The sequence below is a fragment of the Talpa europaea genome (assembly GCF_964194135.1).
Source record: "Talpa europaea genome assembly, chromosome: 14".
In the NCBI taxonomy this organism is placed as follows: Eukaryota; Metazoa; Chordata; class Mammalia; order Eulipotyphla; family Talpidae; genus Talpa; species Talpa europaea.
In genome coordinates, this window is record NC_140082.1 from 67652350 (window position 1) to 67675482 (window position 23133).

Sequence of the window (23133 nt, forward strand, 5' to 3'; positions counted from 1 at the left end):
CAACAACTGTCCTCCCATATCTAGTTACTCTATCCACCATTTATATCTTAATGAAATAGAATGTCCTCCATGAATCCTTCTATAGTGGAAGGATGGACACAGGTCAGGTTTTCTATGATCCTATGCAGACAGGGTAAAGAAGAGTCTGGACCCCTTGCTGGCTTTTTCAGGCATTTTTTGGGATTTTACCAGGTACATGGCAGGCAGGGGTGCCCAGCCTCCCAGCCCCCCGTGAATTTTCACTCTTCCTGGGCTCTTCAGCATTCTCTCGTGGTCTCATTCTCTCTCTTCTGCTTCTCTTTCATTCTGGTTCTCTTCTACTTGTCCTACTTCTTGTGGTTCCATTCCACTCTTTCACTTGCTCTTGTTTCTGCTCTGATTCTGCAACACCGCCCTTAAAAGCCCAGTCTCAGCCCAGGTGTACCCATCTACGTATGCCCACACCCCACATCAAGTGCCCACCATCAGGCATGCATTCATGACCGCAGGGATCTGTCATCAATGTTAATGGCAGGAGGGCAGAAAAGCCTGACAATCATTTACCCTACACCTTCACTAAGAGAAAAATGGGTTTTGGCTTCCTTGGTGAATGAGAAATATAGGTACATAGTACATGAAGAAGAACTGACCCTTTATAATAAATTTCTCTAGTTGTAAAAATCCGATATCTTTCCTGGAATTAGCTCCTTACCCCTTTACTTTTGTATGGGATTATTTTATATGGTGTTAGATTAAGCTGAATTGTTTTTTCCTTATCTGGGTGGGAGTGTATTTAGAAGTGTCCAGGATTGAGAGCCTACTTACAGCATTTTGCCACTTAGTGTTCTTACTATCCAACTTGAGACATCCTTTTTTGGATAAATTGATCTGCAACATTCTCAAGAGTAAGAGTTATATACCTCAAATCTTATTCAGAGTGGCTTTAGGAGAATTTTCTGGGAAAGAAATGTATTAGGAAATTTATAATATGTTAATGGCCATCTAGAAATAAAAATTATAAAAAATACAAAACTATGAAAAGAGAGTGAGGGCACATACTAAGGAATGCAGTTCTCAACTTGCAATACTTCTTGCTTATGTATATCCTTATTTACCTTCCAGCCTGTCAAGAACAGGGCAGCTCATTGATAATCTTGAAAAGAACTCCCTGTTGAAGTTCTGAACCATGTCTCCAAAGAGAATGAATAATTAGTCCCTACAAGAAGGGAAACATGAAGTTTCCTTCACGTTTATTTGTGGCTATCACTATCTGTGTGTATTACCTGGAATATTTTATTCTCGTTGCACATTTACTTAAGATGAGCCATGATTTTTCTCATATTTGCCCTTTGTGACTATCTCCTTTGTGTCCCAGAGTGTTTCTATATTGTTACTATATACTATTATATACTTGTATTATATAACATACACTATGTATAGTAATAATGCATTGATATATCAAATGTTATATGTCCTATATTTAATATAAAGTACACATTGTACAGCATATTGCATAATAGTATATGATATAGGTCCTCCCCTGGTGGCACAGCAGTTGAGTGCTGGGCTATAAAGCTGCCCGCAGCCTCTGCAGCACCAGTTCTATCCCCGCTGGCGAGGGTCCCACATGGCACGACAGACCTCTCCTGCTGCGCCCGCTGCTCCCCTCAGCAGTATATTTCGTCAGTCTGCCTGTTCTGTTCCCCGCTCTGGCTCTGGTCAATTCTCTCACCCTCCCATGCTTCTGACTGTACCCAGTGCTTGTATAAATAAACAAACAAACAAATAAATAAATAGATAAATAAATAAATAAATCTTTAAAAAAATAAATGTATGATATAATGGCTATATGCTATTTTTATGTAATATATGTAGAGAAAGGATTTACACTATCCTACTGGCTTTCAGCTCAAACCAACAAATATTTTTCTTTTCACTAAGTTATTTGTGTGAAATTAATAACCATTAATTTTTATTTCAAACTCCCTACACAAATAATGTTGAATGCCTAATATTTTTATATTTTTTATTTTTTTAAAGATTTATTTATGCATACAAAAACTGGGGTAAAGGTCAGAAGTGTGGGTGGTGAGAGGATGCACAAGAGACAGAGTGGGGAACAGAACAGGCAGAATGACTGAAATCCACTGCTTAGGGGAGCGGCAGCAAAACAGGAGATAACTGCTGCAACATGTGGGCTAGCATCCTGGTGGGGGATTGAACTTGTGCTGCAGTGGGTGCAGATAGCTTCATAAGTGTTGTGACTTAACCCCTTGCACCACCTGGGAGGAACCCTACTATTTTTATTGCACTATTAAACATACTTCAGTTTTCAAATTTATTACTCCCCTATGGTACTGTGTCAATTCTCAAAATAGTTTCATAAACTCAGATATCTCCAGGATCTTCAATATAAAATCATGTAATCCTGATTTGATTAATTTGGGAACTAAAACATTTTTAACCACTTGTAGCCATTAGGTAAAATTAGGACAGGCAAAATCCATTTCCCTTGACAAATTAGAAAATTGTGAATTCCCCTTGATATAATCTAAAAGTTACTGCAATTCTCAAGATTCTGCCCATACAATTTTATTATGGCACAATGTGCAAGCTTTACTTCAGCTATTTCCTACAATATCTTGTAAATATTTGTTTACTAGCTATTTTACTGCTTAGATGAATACTTATTCAACAACAGTAAATAATAGTGTTCCTAGTGATCTTCAGCTTATAATCATTAAGCTCAGAGTTTCATAGTTATTTGATGCATGTCATGTTAGTTTTGCATATTTTTATACTCCCATTTTTTCTGTTTTTTTTTTAAATTTTTTACATCATTGTTCATTTTTAAACAATATTTGCTTTCCCATTTTTGTGTCTGTAAGACCAACTTCAAAAAATCAGGTATTATATTCTAGTCATTCTATTAATGAATCAACAAATTTCAAAATGCATTTTATTACTATTTTGGGAAAGTAGAGACTGTTATAAATTTGCAAGAAGTAAAACCAATGAACATGGTTGAATATAAACAATCCTTATTATTGGCACATAGACATGCAGATTTTTTTCAAATGTTTCTACTTTGTCATTATTTTTAGCTATTTCTAATGAAAGACTTCATAACAAGTCTTTCTTACTATTTTGTTGCATTTAAAAACAATCCATGCAGCAAATCCCTGCATTCCTAACTCATTTGAAAACCATCATAATTTTTTATGTTACTAGAACTTGAATATTTGTCATCCAAAGATAAAGTTTCAAAACAAACAGTGGAAGCAATCCTACAATAAAATTGGACTAACCCCTCTCTAAAAATAGCAGGAAAAGACATACTTGTTACAGATAAAATAGACTTCTAGCAAAAAAAAACAAAAAAAACAAAAACGGTAATAAGAAACAGCAGGGCCTCCCTTGGTGCCGCACTGTGAAGCTGTCCGCAGCCTCTGCAGCACCGGTTCAATCCCGGCCAGCCGGTGATGGTCCCACATGGCGCCACTGACCTCTCCTGTCACGCCCGCTGCTCCCCTCAGCAGTGTATTTCGTCAGTCTGCCTGTTCTGCTCTCTGCTCTATCTCTGGTGAATTCTCTCACCCTCCCACTCATCTGGCCTGTACCCTGGTTCTTCTTCTTTTTTTTTTTTTAAAGATTTATTTATTTATTATTTATACAAGCACTGGGTACACTCAGAAGCGTGGGAGGGTGAGGGAATTCACCAGAGCCAGAGTGGGAAGCAGAGCAGGCAGACTGATGAAGTACACTGCTAAGGGGAGCAGCGGGTGCCATGTAGGACCCTCCTCCGGTGGCTGGGGAGCAGCCATGGATGGAACCGGCGCTGCAGAGGCTGAGGGCTGCTTCGCAACCCAGTGCTCAACCGCTGCGCCAACGGGGAGGCCCTGTACCCTGGTTCTTGTATAAATAAATAAATCTTTAAAAAAGAAAGAAAAGAAAAATAGCAATGTACATTACATAATGACAAAGGATCAAGGGATCAATACCCCAAGAAGACAGCACTCATCAATATATATGCACCAAATGAAGAGCAGCAAAATATATGATAACTATTTTAAAAAAGTAAAAACGTACATTAACACAACATAATGGTGATAAAAAATAAACACAAAACTTACATCTGAAAAATCAACCAAAAAAAATTAATAAAAAACAATAGCATTACATGAGCAATTATACCATATGAGCTTACTAGACATTTATAGGGCTCTGAAATGCAAAAAAAAAAAAAAAAAGCTGAATACACATTCTTCCAAGAGAATGTTCCATGTGGAACATTCTCCAGGAGAGACCACATATTGGGTCACAAAACAAATGTCAATACATTCTGAAGACTGAAATCATATCAGTTATCTTTTCTGATCACAATGGTTACAATGATCAATCTAGAAATCAATCACAAAAAGAAACCAGGAAAAACCTCTAATATGTGGAGACTGAGGAATGTATTACTGAATAACTGCTGGATCAATGTGGAAATCAAAGAATTGAAAAATAGAGAAATGAAGACAGAACCTACTGGAATTTATGGGACACAGCAACGACTGTACCAAGAGAGAAATACACAGCAATGCAGGCCTACATCAAGAAACAAGAGAGATCTCCAAAAGGTGATTAACCTTACTTTTTTTTTTTTAAGATTTATATTTTATTTATTTATACAAGCACTGGGTACAGTCAGAATCGCGGGAGGGTGAGAGGATTCACCAGAACCAGAGCGGGGAAAAGAACAGACAGACGGATGAAATAAATACACTGCTGACGGGAGCAGCGCGTGGCAGGAAAAGTCTGCGCGCCATGTGGGACCCTCACTGGCGGCCGGGGATCGAACCGGTGCTGCAGAGGCTGCGGGCAGCTTTGCAGCCCAGCGCTCAACCGCTCAGAAACCAGGGGAGACCCTAACCTTACATTTTAAGGCACTACAAAAATAAGAACAAATAAGGAAATAATAAAAATTAGGGTGAAAGTAAATGAAACAGAAGTCAAAAATTCATATATCAATGAAATCAAAAGCTGTTTCTTTGGAAAAAAATAAACAAGACAGACAAATCTCTAACTATACACCCTAAGAAAAATGGGAGAAAACTCTAATACACAGAAACAGAAATGAAAGAGGAGAAGCAACAACAGATACTTAGCCCCCCTAGCCCCCACAACGGAAGATATATAGATGATCATGAAAAATTGTTCATCACTTATTATCAGGGAAATACCAATCAAAACCACATGACATTTCACCTCACTCCCTGGAGAATTGGCCATATCAACAAAGCAAAACAAACCAAAGAAGCCCCAAGCACTACAAACATCAAATATTGGCAATGGTTGGAACTCATAGGTTGTTGGTAGGAATGTAGACTAGTCCAGGTGCCATGGAAAGCAGAATAGAGGTTTCTCAAAATTTTGAAAATAAATAATCATACATCCAGTATTTACATTCCTTGGAATTTATCCACTGCATGAAAAACACCATTTTTAATGGATAATTGCAATCCTGTTATTGCAGCATTTTATTTACATTAGCTAAGTTATGGATAAAACCTAAGTAACCTATGGCAGAAGAATGGATAAAGAAGATGGGGTATAAATATACAATATATAAATACACATACTACTCAGCAAAAAAAAAAAAGACAAAATCTTGCAATTTGAAACAACATGGATGGAACTGGAGACAATCATACTAAGTGAAATAGGTCAGAAGGAGTGAGAAAAATTCTGGATGATTTCACACACATGTGGAATATAGAGAAACAAAACAAATGAAGTGACAAATCAAAACCAAACCCTGGAAACATGACTGCAAAGAGGAAAAGTTGAAGGTCAAATCAAAAGGCAATGAGGATCCAGTGGTTTATGGTAAAAGACTATGGCTGATTTGGTGGTGGATGTAGTTGGCAATATACGCCTGAGAAGGTTTGAACCTGTTACCCTAAATCAAATACTTTTTATTTTGGTATATGGTATTGTAAACCATGTTGTCACAATAAAAACAAAACTTTAATAATAAAATTAATAAATACAATTTTTAAGAATATTATTGGGGAAAAGTTAATATATGTTAGGAAATGTAATTCCTGATCAAATCACATTGTAAGTTGCTTAAAACAAAACAGCTTAATGGAGAAGCAAAGATCAGTTATTTCAAATGAAAAAGGATAATATGTTTTGCTGAATTTGTATTTCATTGATTTTTTTTGCTTTTGTTCAACTTTTTTTAATTCTTTTTTAATTTAAATTTTATTTTTTATATTCCCCATACAATTACAACCCCTTTATTTTCACCCCAAGTCCTCCTTTCCCTGCCCCCACCCCCCATAGAGTGTCTCTGGTTCATAGTTGTTTGTTGATTTTGATATTTTCTTTCTTATAGTTGTTCTTTTTCCTGGTCCCTTATTTAAGTTTTCTAGATTCCTGCTATGAGTGAGACCATCCGGTATTTTTCTTTTTCTTTCTGACTTATTTTGCTGAGCATGATCCCTTCCAGCTCCATCCATGTTGCTGCAAATTGCATGTGTTTATCTTTTTTGAATGCTGAGTAATATTCCATGGTGTATATGTACCACATCTTCTTGATCCAGTCATCTATTTTTGGGCATTTGGGTTGTTTCCAAAGCTTAGCTATTGTAAATAGTGCTGCTATAAACATAGGGGTGCAGGTGCTCTTTGGAATTGATGTTTCTGTGTCCTTTGGGTAAATACCTAGGAGTGGAATTGCTGGATCATATGGAAGCTCTATCTTTAGTAGGCTGAGGAATCTCCACACGGCTTTCCATAGTGACTGGACCAGTTTGCACTCCCACCAGCAGTGCAGGATAGTTTCTTTCTCCACATTCTCACCAAAATTTGTTGTTGCTAGTTTTTTTTATATGTGCCATTCTCACTGGTGTGAAATGGTATCTAATTGTAGCTTTGATTTGCATTTCCCTGATTGCAATTGATGTTGAACATTTTTTCACATGCCTGTTGGCCATTTGTATTTCCTCTTTGGAGAAGTTTCTTTTTGGTTCTTCTGCCCATTTTTTGACTGGCTTATTTTCTTTGTTTTTGTTGAGTCTCATCAGCTCTTTGTATATTTTTGTGATCAGTCCTTTACCATTAGTGTTGTGTGCAAAAATGTTCCCCCAGTCGGTGGGGTTTCTCTTTGTTTTGGTTATTGTCTCATTTGCTGTGCAGAAGCTCTTTAATCTGATATAGTCCCAGCTGTTTATCTTTGCCTTCACTATCACTGCTTTGGGTGATGTGACTATAAAGATGTCTTTGATGTGCATATCATGTAGTGTTTCGCCTATATTTCCTTCTATGTATTTTATGGTTTCAGGTCTTATGTCTAGTTCTTTAATCCATTTTGAGTTGATTTTTGTGCATGGTATTAGGTAGTAGTCAAGCTTCATTATTTTGCATGTAGTGACCCAGTTTTCCCAGCACCATTTATTGAACAAACTTTCTTTGCTCTTTTGTCAAAGATTAGTTGACCATAAACTTGTGGGTTTATTTCTGGATTTTCTATTCGATTCCATTGGTCTGTGTGTCTGTTCTTGTTCCAATACCATGCAGTTTTGATGATTATGGCTTTGTAGTATAGTTTGAAGTCTGGGAGTATGATGCCTCCATTCCCTTCTTTTCTTTTCAGGAGTGCTTTGGCTGTTCGGGGTTTTTGGTGATTCCATATGAATTTCATCAATAATTGTTCTATCTTTGAAGAATGACATTGAAATTTTGATTGGAATAGCATTGAATCTGTAGATTGCTTTTGGTAGGATGGCCATTTTAATAATGTTGATTCTTCCAATCCATGAGCAGGGGATGTCTTTCCATTTCTTTGTGTCTTCTTCTATTTCTTTTAACAGTGTTTTATAGTTTTCTTTGTATAGGTCCTTTACCTCTTTTGTTAGATTTATTCCCAAGTATTTGATTTTTTTTTTGTTTCGATAGTAAAAGGGATTTTTTTTTAATTTCTTCTTCTTCAGATCTTTGTGTGTATAGGAAGGATACTGACTTTTGTGTGTTGATATTGTATCCTGCCACTTTACTGAACTGATTGATTAGTTGAATTAGTTTTTCTGTGGAGATTTTGGGATTCTCTATGTATATTATCATATCATCTACAAATAGTGATAGTTTGACTTCTTCTTTTCCTATTTGGATTCCTTGTATGTCTTTCTCTTGTCTTATTGCCCTGGCTAGGACTTCCAGTATTATATTGAAAAGCAGTGGTGAGAGTGGACATCCTTGTCTTGTTCCATATCTTAATGGAAACGTTTTCAGCTTTTCACCACTGAGAATGATACTGGCTCTTGGCTTGTCATATATGGCCTTTATGATGTTGAGGTACATTCCTTGTATCCCAAGAATTTCAAGGACTTTTATCATGAATGGGTGTTGCACTTTGTCGAAAGCTTTCTCGGCATCTGTCGATATTATCATATGGTTTTTATATTTCTTTTTGTTGATGTGTTGGATAACGTTGATTACTTTTCGGATGTTGAACCATCCTTGACCCAAGACAAACATCAACAGATACAACAAGATTGAAATCAAACCAAGCATCTTTTCTGACCATGAAGGCATCAAACTAGAAATAAGCCATAAAAAGAAGGCAAGGAACTCTCCTACCTCATGGAGATTGAAACCCTCACTACTGGAAGACCACTGGACTAATGAGGAGATCAAAGAAGAAATTAAAAAATTCTTTGAATTGAATGACAAGGAGGACACCAATTTCCTAAATGTACGGGATGCAGCAAAGGCAGTAATAAGAGGAAAATATATAGCAATAGAGGCTCACATCAAGAAACAAGAAAGAACTCAAAGAAACAACCTAATCTCGAAGCTCAAAAATCTTGGAAAAAAAAATAAATAACCCAAAACCAGGGCCTCCCCAGTGGCACAGCGGTTGAGCGCTGGGTTGCGAAGCTGCCCGCAGCCTCCGAGGCACCGTTTCAATCCCCGGCTGCTCCCCACCCACTGGTGGAGGGTCCTACATGGTGGGCAGACCTCTCCTGCTTCCCGCTGCTCCCCTCAGCAGTGTATTTCGGTCCTTCTGCCTGCTCTGTTCCCCGCTCTGGCTCTGGTCAATTCTCTCACCCTCCCGCACTTCTGACTGTACCCAGTGCTTGTATAAACAAACAAACAAATAAATAAATAACTCTTAAAAAAAAAGAAAAAAGAAAAAACCAAAACCAGTAGAAGAAAAGAAATAATAAAAACCAAAGCAGAAATAAATGAAATTGAAACTAAAAAAACAATCCAAAAAATCAATGAAACCAAGAGCTGGTGCTTCGAAAAAATCAATAAAGTAGACAAACTCCTAGCCAGGCTTACAAAGGGAGAAAGCACAAATAAACAGGATCACAAATGAAAGAGGAGAAATCACAATGGATACAGCAGAAATCAAAAGAATAATCAGTAACTACTATGAACAGTTATATGGAAACAAGTTCAACAATCTAGAGGAGATGGACAAATTCCTACAACTCTACAATCACCCAAAGCTAGATAAAGAAGAAATAGAACACCTAAACAGACCAATTACAAGCAGCGAAATTGAAATGGTAATCAAAAACCTTCCCAAAAACAAAAACCCAGGACCAGATGGATTTACAGATGAATTCTACCAAACGTTCAGAAACGAATTAGTGCCTATCCTTCACAAACTCTTCCAAAAAATTGAGAAGGAAGGGACAATACCAAACACGTTCTATGAAGCCAACATTACACTAATACCAAAACCGAACAAGGACAGCACAAAAAAGGAAAACTACAGGCCAATCTCCCTAATGAACACTGATGCAAAATTCCTCAATAAAATTTTAGCTATCAGAATCCAACAATGTATCCACAAGATAATTCACCACAACCAAGTAGGTTTCATTGATTTTTTTTAATTTTCTTTTATCAAACCAAGTTCTAGTTGAGTAATTACATTGTTTTCTTTTTTCCCCTCAAAAAAGAACTCTAATAACCTATTTCCTCATAATTTTACTATACCTATAGCATCCTTTAAAATTATTTTTATAATTTTTGCATCCTTGGGTAGGAGAAACAGAAAATTTTTAGAAACCTCATTTGGTAAGATTTCCATGTGTCAACAAAGAGCTATTTGAAAACCTCCATCTGAAATGCAAGTCTTTACATCTACAGTGTAGAGAGAAAACATGGCTTCCATTAAACAGTATGTCATGATTGATCCCATGTTATTCTTCTGTAATTATAGAAAATTCTAGTTCCTTTCATCAAACTCTTCATCAGTGCTGCTACTTTTTCCCTGGTATCAATAAACAATAATTGAACCATGAACCTAGTTGGAATTTAGCATATGTGTGTTGATCATATAAATCCTAATTTATAGCATCTTTTTAAGAGTAAGTTGCAGACTGAAATTCCTTCATCTAATAGCTTTGAGTGGGAAAGAAACTGTGTATAATTGGCAAACTGTGTTCTTTAAAAAAAAAAAAAGATTCATTTTATTTATGCATACAAGAGCTGGGATGTAGACGAGAGGTGTGGGGGGTGAGAGGATTCAGCAGAGACAGATGGGGGAGCAGAACAGGTGCATTGACTGAAATATACTGCTGAGGGGAGCAGCAGGCAAGACAGGAGAGGTCTGCTGCACACTATGGGTTAGCTCCCTGCCTGGGGATCCAACTCCTGCTACAGCAGCTGTGATAGTTTGATAGTGCTGAGACTTAACCCCCTGTGCCACCAAGGAGGCCCTGAACTGTGTTCTTTATTCCCCCAGGTTTTCAGAGTTTGGGATATACAGACTCTTTCATTACTCCAAGTCTTCCATGACAGCCAGGGAGGACCAGGAGACATGCAGATCTATTCTATGATATATGATTCCAATCACAGCATGCTGATTACAGGTAAGTGTAGCCAGTTAATAGCAAACAAAACACATATCTTAATATAAAACCTGATTTTAACTAGCTTTGAGCTCCAGTTAGAAGAAAATATAATGAAGGGAATTGATGAACTCTGATTCAGCACAGTATATATTTAATTCAATATCATTCTTTCCTATCCTTCCATGGCCGGAGTATAAAATAAGTAACTGCGCTTTTCTGAAAATACCAGGCCAGTGCTCTTAAGTCCTTGAATCTAGGGAGATGTGGTCTGGATTAAACAAACAAGTGGGATATAACCTATTGACACAAATAGAACAAATGCAGCAAATTCCTTTCAAAAGGGATATGACCTATTTTAGAGTGGCTGGACTAGCAAACTGAATCAATGCCTATTCATCCAGAAAATTTGGCACCATGCATTTTGACACTTTAGTAATTAGTAAGGAGGATGCTAATGTTTCCTCCTGCTTTGCTTCAAGACAAAGAACAGTGGAGAAGAGCATAGAGTCCTGTATGACAGACACACAGTGTTGATGTCAATTGATTTGTTGCCTCATTTTCTAGTTGTCTCTTAGAAATACATATTTACTAAGAAGACAAAAACACTGCTATGCATTTAAGTTGAGCTCTGCTCATGTACATTCCCTCAGACTTTATTTATTTATTTATTCATTCATTCATTTATTTATTTATTTTATACAAGAACCGGGTACAGACCATATGCACAGTAGGGTGAGAGGATTCACCAGAGACAGTGGGGAACAGAACAGGCAGACTGACGAAATACACTGCTGAGGGGAACAGCGGGTGAGACAGGAGAGGTCTGTCGAGCCATGTGAGACCTCGCCAGCCAGCCAGGATTGAAGGGGTGCTACAGAGGCTGCGGACAGCTTCACAGTGCGGCACTCAACCATCTGCACCACCAGGGGAGGCCCCATGCCCTCAGACTTTAAAGAAAGATGTATAGTATTAACAATATTCTTCCTCTGGAACACCAATTCAGAATGCATTTCCTAAGTATTTTTCCACTGTTCACCTGCTCTGAGTTCAGGAGGATTAATTAAGAGCAGGAAGTGGTTGATGCTATTTCTACGGTTAAAGAATATAAATATTTTTTGCTTTTCTTTTTCAGATTGGGAGTGCACTAGCACTTTATGCTTGGCAGATAATTTTCCACCTTGAAAAAAGAAGTTAATTCTAGTTTTCTATATAGTTCTCTATATTTTCTCTTCAAAAATAACATGGAAATGTCTGCAAGCAAACTTTTACTTCCTGGTGCTCCAAATTGCATATTTAATTTCTTGGCTCAACATTTCTATAACTTTTATTATCAGAGAACTAGGAATCAAACGTCAAGACAAATATAAAAAACAGAAAATCAAGATTACTTCCCGAATTTATGTAATTATTGTAGTATTTTCTTTACAAAAATAGAGAAATCTGTGTGTTGCTTATTAACTAAAATTTCAGGGACTTCCCTGGTGGCACAAGGGGTTAAGACATAACCTATGAAGCTATCCGCAGCCACTGCAGCATGAGTATGATCCCTAGCCAGGGAGCTACCCACATGGTGCAGCAGACCTCTCCTGACTTGCCCGCTGCTTCCCTCAGCAGTGTTTTTTAGTCACTATACCTGTTCTGTTCCCCACTCTGTCTCTGGTGAATCCTCTCACACCCCAGTACCCAGTTCTTGTGTGCACAAATAAATAAATCTTTAAAAAAATAACTAAAATTTTATAGACTACAGCCTTCAATTTGACATCAGAATTATATGAAACTTATCATCAGATTTTAATTTGTGCTGTGATTCTGATGAAGCAACCATAGTCATCTTCTAAACCCCCATTACTGGAGCACCATTCTCTGTAAATGTTTCATAGAATATACTGTTGTCACTGTTATTGCTATTGTTATTATTGTTCCTATTCTGTCAATTACCACTTGTATATTTTTATAAAGTGCTTTCATATATGCCTTATTTAATTTGATCTGCACAATCACTACTAAAGTTATGAATTATTATTTATCCTAGTAGATAAACCTGAGTATCAAATTATTTAACTGATAAGAAGGACACAAAATTGAAACATAGAGCTGAGATTAGATTTCAAAGCTTCTGACTTCAAAATCCACATTCCTGCTGTAATACATTGTTTCCATTATATATATAAAATATATATGCTATATATATAGCATATGCACTATCTATTACATATTTATATGTAATATAGATATATATAAATATAGCTATATATAATATATATAGCGTATGTAATATCATATTAATAATATACTATTATATATATATATACACTAGTAATATAAATAGCCAAAAATATAGAGGGCTAACTTTTGTTCATAAGCATATTAAACTTTGTTGATGTCAATTCTGAATAGTCAGTCAGTATAATATAAAAATAACTACCAAGATGCTCCAAGTATTGTTTGATTATCTGGTTATCATATTCCTCTCATATTTCCATATCCAGTTGTTTAAGCTGAAAGTTATTACCAGAAGAGTCATCTCAGTCTTTTCCATGAATAATTTTTTTCTTAAAATTAAACACCTTAGGAAAGTGTTTAATAACTACTAATGAAATTTTTCCAAAAGTAGAGGTTTCTTTGGAGAGATTTGAGAAACACAATGTGGTGGGTCAGCTACTGTATCTTAATCACCACATAAATAAAAGAAAGGGGAAAATTCAGTTTCGTTTGAGCTATGGAAAGCTTTCAAATTATTTTTATTTCTAGACATTACAACAAAACAAAACACATGGTTGATTTTGAGAGTTAAAGCAGACTTGCATTTTATAGTATTATTGTAAAACCAATCCAAACACCTTTGAATAAGTACAAATATACCCTGCTCTCCATCTACTTCACCATGGTGATGTGGAAATTAATCTTATTTAATATTGATGCTGCAATCACTGGGTTGCAATTATTCTCATTCATTACATTTAGTAATACCAAGTTTACAGAGTGCCTTATTAGTTTTTTTTGAAAAGAGCTGTCTAAAATTAAATTCCACTCACAAATGGGAGCTTATCTCTAGCAGGATCCTGGCCATCACCATCATCACCATATACCAAGTGGAGAGACATGCAATAGACACTCTATAGGAAGAAAAGTGTAGACTAAAATACAGGAAAATAGGGGTCACTGTAAAGAGGACATCAATGAAATTCAAATGGCCTGCACTTGAAAATTAATGAGACCTAAAATGAATGTTCTTTTCTGGTTGAATCACATTTGCTTCATTTATCAAAAATGTTTAGGGGAAATGAATGCCTTTTCACCTAAATTGATTTCTTAAGCGATCACATAACTCATCTCACTGATTTGTTTTCAAACATAACTGGTTGGACAAAAGTTGTAATATTGGGTATTTATGAAATTCTTATTTCTGTTTCAGGATCTAGTGTTATAGACATGTATCCTTTAACTAGGATGATACAAGATACAAAACAGATTCCTCACACTCATGACCGAGAAATCAATGTTATGCTTTACAACAAATATTTTCACCAAGTACTTACTATCTGTTCTGAATCTGTAATTAAGGTGAGTAGACATTGACTCCTCAGAAAGTAAAAGGCAAAGCAGAAGGAATTTTTCTCTTTAAAGGTAAAGGCTGTGAATAACTTAACTAAGTAAATGTAATGGTATATATAATGAGATCCTCCAATACAACAATTTTTAAACTTTTATGAACCCATGAAAAACAAGTGAACCCAGACCATGTGCTCAATTAAAGAAATGAATCTAGTCTTCAATATCAAAATAGGAATTTAAAAATATATATATATATATATATATATATATATATATTTTGACTGAGCTATGGAGAGAATATGTTAAGAAGAAAAGGAAAGAAATTTATAGATGTTTATGACAGGTATGAGATATGTGCAAAGTGCCTTAAATCCATGATCTTATTTAATCTTCACTCTGGTTCTCTATGGACACAAAGGGTTCTGTTTTTAAAATGAAGAAACTAGGATTCAGAGAGATCTAGCACTTTGCCCCAAATCATATAGCTAGTAAGAAGGACTGGGATATGAACCTAAGTCTATCTGGTGTGTATACCCTCTCTTTGCTCCTGGCCCTGTCACTGATGTTTGCTTAAGTCTGGGGTACTCAGCTATCCTGACTAAACCATTGAATCATCTGGCAGTGCTGGCTAGAGGTGTTTGCTTCAAGTGTTATCCATTTACTTCATGCATGATCTCCAAGAAGTAGACATATGTGTCAGTAGAGAACATTTCTCTGGAGATCCTGCTAATCCCCTCTCAATCTTTGACTTTCTATGCTCACCTGCTGGAGATATTTATTAAAATCTTTGGAGTTCAGTTCATTATCACTTATTTCTGGTAATGCCTACAGAGTGAGAGAAACTAAAACTAAAACCTGTCATGTTGTCATGCAGGGCTGCTCTCTTAAGTGTGAGATGTCTTCCCTCTGGCCCTTTGCTTCTGCTGCCTCTGTCCCTGAAAACCTTGAGTGTCAGCATTCTGTGATGCCAGTTCATTTAATTCACCACTAGTAGTTTAATTTACATATAATTTACATGGCAGATCCTTGAGAGATTCAGATAGAAAGACTAAGTTCTCAAGCCTTTACTGTGTTTCCAAAGATGATGAGTCTTGATATGTTTCTGAGTTGTCTGATTATATCCAACCTAATTACACACATGTCTGTGTCTCTCACATTTATTTTCTCTCTCTCATAGGGCCCATGTCCCTAACATCAACTCTCCTCCTTCCTTAGGATTCCCCCATATTCCATGCTGTTAATCATGCATTCTGTCCCATAACCCCTGGATAATTTGGATTAATGCCAGTAGAGAATATAGTTCCATATTTTTTGTCTGTTGAACTTGTGATTATCATGTTTCTGTCATGCTGCTGATCTTGCTTCATGCTTACAGTAGCAACTGACTACTTCCTTGACAGCCAGTGAATGCTTGGAATAGTCACTATCTCAGTCACCCTCATGTGCAACACACATACTATTAGACAGCACTGCATTTTTTAGAACTTTCTTTGAAAGCAGCATATATGCCAGAAAGCTGAAACAGAGTGGATATATATCATACCAATTTTGTGGCTGTTTAGGATATTGTAAGATTGATCAGAACTGAATGGCACGTGGGTTATTTGATTTTGTTTTGGTCTTTCCTACAGGTGTGGGACCTTGACACTGGCCTCCAAATTTACCAGATTTTAGACCCTCATGGATTCAATATTGAACTGACTTCCGCAGCTATTGATGAAAGTGGATATCTTTTTGCCACAGGAGCATATAATGGTCAGATTAATGTGCAGCATATGGCCTACTGCTTTAGCGTCCTGTGAATTTGTGCTCGGAACATGTTACTTCTTTAGGTTAGAGGGAGAGTGTGATTCATGCTGGAATATTCAAGCATGGTAGTGAGATAGTGGAATATTCAAGCATGATAGTACACACTGATGTCCTGTGGAAATAATCAATGCCTTACATTGAACTTATTTCTATACCTTGCAAAAGTATTTTACATGTACCATCTCATTCCATCTATGTTGGATTTTATGTGTTTCACTGACAGTCTATTTTGTGTACTATCAGCTAAGAGATGGACCTGAGATTTGGTGCATTCTGATAGTATTTTTACTGACAGAATTTTTTTTATTTTATATATATTTTTACATCATTTTTTGTATAATTTTTGTGTAATTTATGCTTTCTCATCTTGGTTATAGTACCCATGAGATTCCCACCACCAATTCACCCGTGTAGCATCACCCTAGTCCCTTGTGCTATTTCCACCCCCATTTTGATCCTACTCCCCTCTTCCCCCTGTAGAATGAATGTCTCTGGTTTATAGTTGACTGTTAATTTTGATACTTACTTTATTATAATTACTCTTTTTTTTTAAAGAAATTTTATTGTTATATTCCCCATACAATTGCAGCCCCCCCATTCTGACCCCAATCCCTCCCCTCCCGCCCCGCCCCCCTAAAAGTGTCTCTGGTTCATAGTTTTTTGTTGATTTTGATTTTCACTTTCTTATAGTTATTCATTTTCCTGGTCCCTTATTTAAGTTTTCTAGATTCCTGCTATGAGTGAGACCATCCGGTATTTTTCTTTTTCTTTTTGGCTTATTTCGCTGAGCATGATCCCTTCCAGCGCCATCCATGATGCTGCAAATTGCATGTGTTTATCTTTTTTGAATGCTGAGTAATATTCCATGGTATATATGTACCACATCTTCTTGATCCAGTCATCTATTTTTGGGCATTTGGGTTGTTTCCAAAGCTTAGCTATTGTAAACAGTGCTGCTATAAACATAGGGGTGCAGGTGTTCTTTGGAATTGATGTTTCTGTGTCCTTTGGGTAAATACCTAGGAGTGGAATTGCTGGATCATATGGAAGCTCTATGTTTAGTAGGTCCAGAAATCTCCACACAGCTTTCCACAGTGGTTGGACCAGTTTGCACTCCCACCAACAGTGCAGAAGAGTTCCTTTTTCTCCACACCCTCGCCAAAATTTGTTGTTGCTAGTTTTTTTAATATGTGCCATTCTCACTGGTGTAAGATGGTATCTCATGGTAGTTTTGATTTGCATTTCCCTGATGACAAGTGATGTTGAACATTTTTTCATATGCCTGTTGGCCATTTGCATTTCCTCTTCAGAGAAGTTTCTTTTAAGCTCTTCTGCCCATTTTTTGACTGGATTATTTTCTTTGTTGTTGTTGAGTCTCATCAGCTCTTTGCAGATTTTTGTGATCAGTCCTTTATCATTAGTGTTGGGTGCAAAAATGTTCTCCCAGTTGGTGGGGTTTCTCTTTGTTTTTGTTATTGTCTCTTTTGCTGTGCAAAAGCTCTTTAATTTGATGTAGTCCCAGCTGTTTATCTTTGCCTTCACTATCACTGCTTTGGGTGATGTGTCTGTAAAGATGTCTTTGATGTGCAAATCACGTAGAGTTTCGCATATATTTCCTTCTATATATTTTATGGTTTCAGGTCTTATGTCTAGTTCTTTAATCCATTTTGAGTTGATTTTTGTGTATGGTGTGAGGTAGTGGTCAAGCTTCATTCTTTTGCATGTAGCGACCCAGTTTTCCCAGCACCATTTATTGAACAAACTTTCTTTGCTCCAATGCATAGTCTTTGCTCCTTTGTCAAAGATTAGTTGACCATAAATCTGTGGGTTTATTTCTGGATTTTCTATTTGATTCCATTGGTCTGTATGTCTGTTCTTGTTCCAATACCATGCAGTTTTGATGATTATGGCTTTGTAGTATAGTTTGAAGTCTGGGAGTGTGATGCCTCCATTCCCTTCTTTTTTTTTCAGGAGAGCTTTGGCTATTCGGGGTTTTTTGTGATTCCATATGAATTTCATCAATAATTGTTCTATTTCTTTGAAGAATGACATTGAAATTTTGATTGGAATAGCATTGAATCGGTATATTGCTTTTGGTAGGATGGCCATTTTAATAATGTTTATTCTTCCAATCCATGAGCAGGGGATGTCTCTCCATTTCTTTGTGTCTTCTTCTATTTCTTTTAACAGTGTTTTATAGTTTTCTTTGTATAGGTCCTTTACCTCTTTTGTTAGATTTATTCCCAAATATTTGATTTTTTTTGTTTCAGTAACAAAAGGGATGGTCTTTTTGATTTCTTCTTCTTCAGATTTATTGTTTGTGTATAGGAAGGCTACTGACTTTTGCGTGTTGATTTTGTATCCTGCCACTTTACTGAACTGATTGATGAGTTGAATTAGCTTTTCTGTGGAGTTTTTGGGGTTCTCTATGTATAATATCATATCGTCTGCAAATAGTGATAATTTGACTTCTTCTTTTCCTATTTGGATTCCTTGGATGTCTTTCTCTTGTCTTATTGCCCTGGCTAGGACTTCCAGTATTATATTGAAAAGCAATGGTGAGAGTGGATATCCTTGTCTTGTTCCAGATCTTAATGGAATTGCTTTCAGCTTTTCACCATTTTGAATGATACTGGCTGTTGGCTTGTCATAGATGGCCTTTATGATGTTGAGGTACGTTCCTTGTGTCCCAAGAATTTCAAGGGCTTTTATCATGAATGCATGTTGCACTTTGTCAAAAGCTTTCTCAGCATCTATTGATATTATCATATGGTTTTTATATTTCTTTTTGTTGATGTGTTGGATAACGTTGATTGATTTTCGGATGTTAAACCATCCTTGTTCCCCTGGAATGAATCCAACTTGGTCGTGGTGAATTATCTTATGGATACATTGTTGTATTCTGATAGCTCAAATTTTATTGAGGATTTTTGCATCAGTGTTCATTAGGGAGATTGGCCTGTAGTTTTCCTTTTTTGTGTTGTCCTTGTTCTGTTTTGAGCCTATTTTTATCTTTTGTCGCTAAATGTGTTTCCTGGAGACAGCAAAAGGTTGGGTTTTGTTTCTTAATCCAGGCTGCAACTCTGTGTCTTTTTATTGAAGAGTTTAGTCCATTTACATTTAGAGTTAATATTGATATGTTAACATCTGTATTTGCCATTGTGTTTGTCTTTCCTTTGATTTTATTTATTTATTGTTTTAATAACTTTTTTTTTTTGGCCTTCTTTCATTGTTATTCGTCCCTCTGAGGTTCTGGCTTTAGGACTCCTTGTAGTATTTTTTGGAGTGGGGGTTTAGTTGCAATGAAATTCCGGAGTTTCTGTTTGTCTGGGAAGGTCCATATTCTTTCTTCAAAGAGGAAGGAGAGCTTTGCGGGATAGAGTATTCTTGGTTGGCATCTGTTTTCTTGGAGTCTGTTGACTATGTCCCTCCACTCTCTCCTTGCCCGTAGTGTTTCTTCGGAGAAGTCTGATGTCAGCCTGATTGGTTTTCCTTTGAATGTTATCTGTTTCTTCCCTCTTGCCAGCTTCATTATTTTTTCCTTGTCCTGGATTCTTGGGAGCTTTACTATTATGTGTCTTGCTGTATTTTTCCTTTCGTCGTGGAAGTTTGGTCTTCTTCTTGCTTCTTGTATATCAATTTTCAGCTCCTTCTTCACATTTGGGAAGTTCTCTTCAATTATCTCTTTGAATATTTTCTCTGTTCCTGCACCTCTCTCCTCTCCTTCTTGGATTCCTATAACTCTTATATTTCCTTTCCTCATGGAGTCAGATAGTTCCCGAAGTCTTTCTTCGTTCTTTTTCCTTCGTACTTCTCTTTCCTTTTCTGTTTTGGTTCTTTTTATTTCTGTGTCTTCCAGATTACTTATTCGTTCTTCCATTTCATCTATTCTGCTTTCATTGCTTTTCCCAGAATTCTTTAGTTCTTCCATTAATTCTTTGATCTCCTGCATTTCTTTTACTTCCCTCTTTAGGGACTCAATTTCTTTCTTCTGACCATTGTTTTCCCTCTCTAGGGACTCAATTGCATTCTTTTGATCGTTGATTATTTTTCCCTTATCATTGTTTTCCTTTATGACTTCTGTCAGTTTTTTAATCACGGCAATTTTAAATTCTCTTTCTGGAAGGCTCAGAAATTCTTCCAAGTTATTGTCTTTGCAATCTGGGGGCTGGCTTTCTTTTTGTGGTGTGGTTTTTCTCTGGAGAGTTGCTAGGTTGCGTGTGGTTCTTCTCCTCCCTACTGTCTGTTTTCTAATTTGCCGTATGCTTTGGGACACTGTGTTGTTGGGACTGGCCGGCATCTTGGGTGGGCTTCTCTGTTCCCCTCTGGTTCCTCCAGGAGTCATCTGTCAGTTTCAAGCAGTCTTTACTGGAGAAAGGTCCCTGTTCTAATATGCCGATGTGGGGACACACTCCCCTGTGTGCCTGGTCTGCCCCGGCGGTGGGTTCCTGCACCCCTCTGGGCTTGGATTGCAGGCCAGAGGGGGTCTGGCGTGGGCGAACTTCCCCCGCTCACCTCTGGCTCCTGAGGAAGCCTTCTGCAGGTAGTCTTTACTGAAGAAATGTCCCTGTTCTAAAATGGTGATGTGGGACACACTCCCTGCGCGTCTGGTCTCAGGCACACTATTCTGCGCGCTTGGTCTTCCCCGGCTGTGGGTGCTCGCTCTCCCTGTGGGCTCAGACTACTTGTTCAGAAGGGGGCTGGTGTGGGCTAACTCCCCAGCTGGCCACTAGCTCCTTCAGGAGCCTGTGCTGGCTTCGAGTCGCTAGGTGGCGCCAGAGATCTCTCCTAGAGCCCTTGGGGAGCTGATTTTCCACCCCGTGGGACAGGGAGCAGAGCGGGGATGGTAGGGTACACCTCAACGGCTTTGGGGTGCTGTGTCTGCCTTGTGCCCCACCGTCGTGGGGAACCCACGCCCCTAATTTCGTGCCCCGGGTCTCAGTTCCAAAGCCCTCAGTTCCAGGACAAGGGCTGTAGCCCAGATCAGTGGCGCGGGAATGGCGCCTTTTGAATCCCGCTCCCCTGCCTGGGCGCCTTGTTCCTGCTCACTCAGGGAGGGCCTCCGCTGTCTCCCCGCAAGCCTAGGTCGCAGCTACGATCCGGTCTGGATCCATGCCGCTTTCCGCGCAAGCTTACCGGGCGGCTGGGGCTGTGTGCTGGTGCTGGTCTCCTCCTGGGGGGCGGGGCTCTCTTTAATGGCGCCTGGAGCTCACCTCCGCGGCAGATCCTGCAGGGTTCGCCTCAGCTCCCGTTCACGCGGTGTGGTGGCTGAAATAGTTCCTTTCCACTCACAGTCCCACTTGCTGTGTCCGTTTTTCTTGTTGGCCATTTTGGTTTGTTGTTTCCCTCCTCTCTGCCGACTTTGTGGGCGGGGGAGGGGAGCAGGGTTCTGCGCTTCCCTCCCTTCTCGTCCTCTTTTATGGCAACTTTCTTCTTTGGGCAGTTTGCTGGAGTCACCCGTTTATCTTCTGTGACCCAGTTCTCACTGGGACCTGCCGCTTTTCCTCCCTATTAACTTTTTTTAATGGGAGATCTTCCTCGCAGCGTCTCCTCGCCGCCATGTTGCTCCGCCCACCCTCAATTAGATTCTTATTATAATTACTCTTAATTAATTAATTTATTTTCCTGATCCCTTATTTGGATCCTTTATATTCCTCCTAAAATTGTGTGACCATCTGGTATTTTTCTTTTTCTTTCTGCTTATTTCACTGAGAATGATCCCTTCCAGCTCCATCCAAGTTGCTGCAAATGGCATGAGTTTATCTTTTTTGATTGCTGAGAAATATTCCATTGTGTATATGGACCACATCTTCTTGATCCAGTCGTCTATTTGGGGCATTTAGGTTGTTTCCTTAGCTTACCTATTGCAAATAGTGCTGCAATAAACAAGGGGTACAGGTGTCCTTTTGAATTAATGTTTTTGTGTTCTTTGGGTAGATCCTTATGAGTGGAATTGCTGGATCATATGGAAGCTCCAATTTTAGCAGTTTGAGGAAAGTCTGCACAGCTTTCCATAGTGGTTAGACCAGTTTGCACTCTCACCAGCCATGTAGGAGAGTTCCTTTTTCATTACATCCTTGCCAGCATTTTTTCTTGCTAGTTTTTTCTTTTTTAAGTATGTGTCATTCTTACTGATGTAAGGTGGTATCTAATTGTGGTTTTGCATTTCCCTGATTATAAGGGATGTTGAACATTTTTTCATATGCCTGTTGGTCATTTGCATTTTCTCTTTGGAGAAGTGTCTTTTTAGCTCTTCTGCCCATTTTTTGACTGGGTTATTTACTTTGCTTTTGTTGAGTTTCAGCATCTTTGTAGATCTTTATTATCAATCCCTTGTCATTAGTATTGTGGGCAAAAATTTTCTTCCAATCGGTGGGGTGTCTCTTTGATTTGGCTAATGTCTCTTTTGTTGTACAGAAGCTCTTTAATATGATGTAGTCCCAGCTGTTTATCCTTTCCTTCACTATCTTTGCTTTGGATGATGTGTCTTTAAAGATGTTACTGAGGTGTATGTCATGTAGTGTTTTACCTATATTTCCTTCTATATATTTTATGGTTTTGGGTCTAATGTTTAGTTCTTTAACCCATCTTGAATTTGTTTTTGTGCATGGTGTGAGGTAGTAGTGCAGCTTCATTTTTTTAGCAAGTAGTAGCCCAGTATTCCTGGAACCATTAATTTATTTATTTAATTTTATTTTTATATTCCCCTTACAATTGCAACCCCTTATTTTGACCCCAACCCCTTCTTTCCCCGCCCCCCCATAGTGTGTCTCTTGTTCATAGTTGTTTTATGATTTTGATTTTTACTTTCTTATAGTTATTCTTTTTCCTGGTCCCTTATTTAGGTTTTCTAGATTCCTGCTATTAGTGAGACCATCCGGTATTTTTCTTTTTCTTTTTGGTTTATTTTGCTGAGCACGATCCC

The 23133-nt window shown here is 37.8% G+C and overlaps 1 protein-coding gene across 1 annotated transcript in view; it reads left to right on the plus strand.

Annotated features, from left to right (window-relative positions):
* Positions 1-23133, plus strand: part of WDR64 (WD repeat domain 64) — a gene marked incomplete at both ends in the record, with an annotated part of 151618 nt that overhangs the window by 69495 nt on the left and 58990 nt on the right. The window contains 3 exons of the mRNA XM_084253145.1: positions 10736-10862; positions 14260-14408; positions 16031-16154. Coding sequence (XP_084109271.1) covers positions 10736-10862; positions 14260-14408; positions 16031-16154 — 400 coding nt within the window. The remainder of the gene's footprint in view (positions 1-10735; positions 10863-14259; positions 14409-16030; positions 16155-23133) is intronic.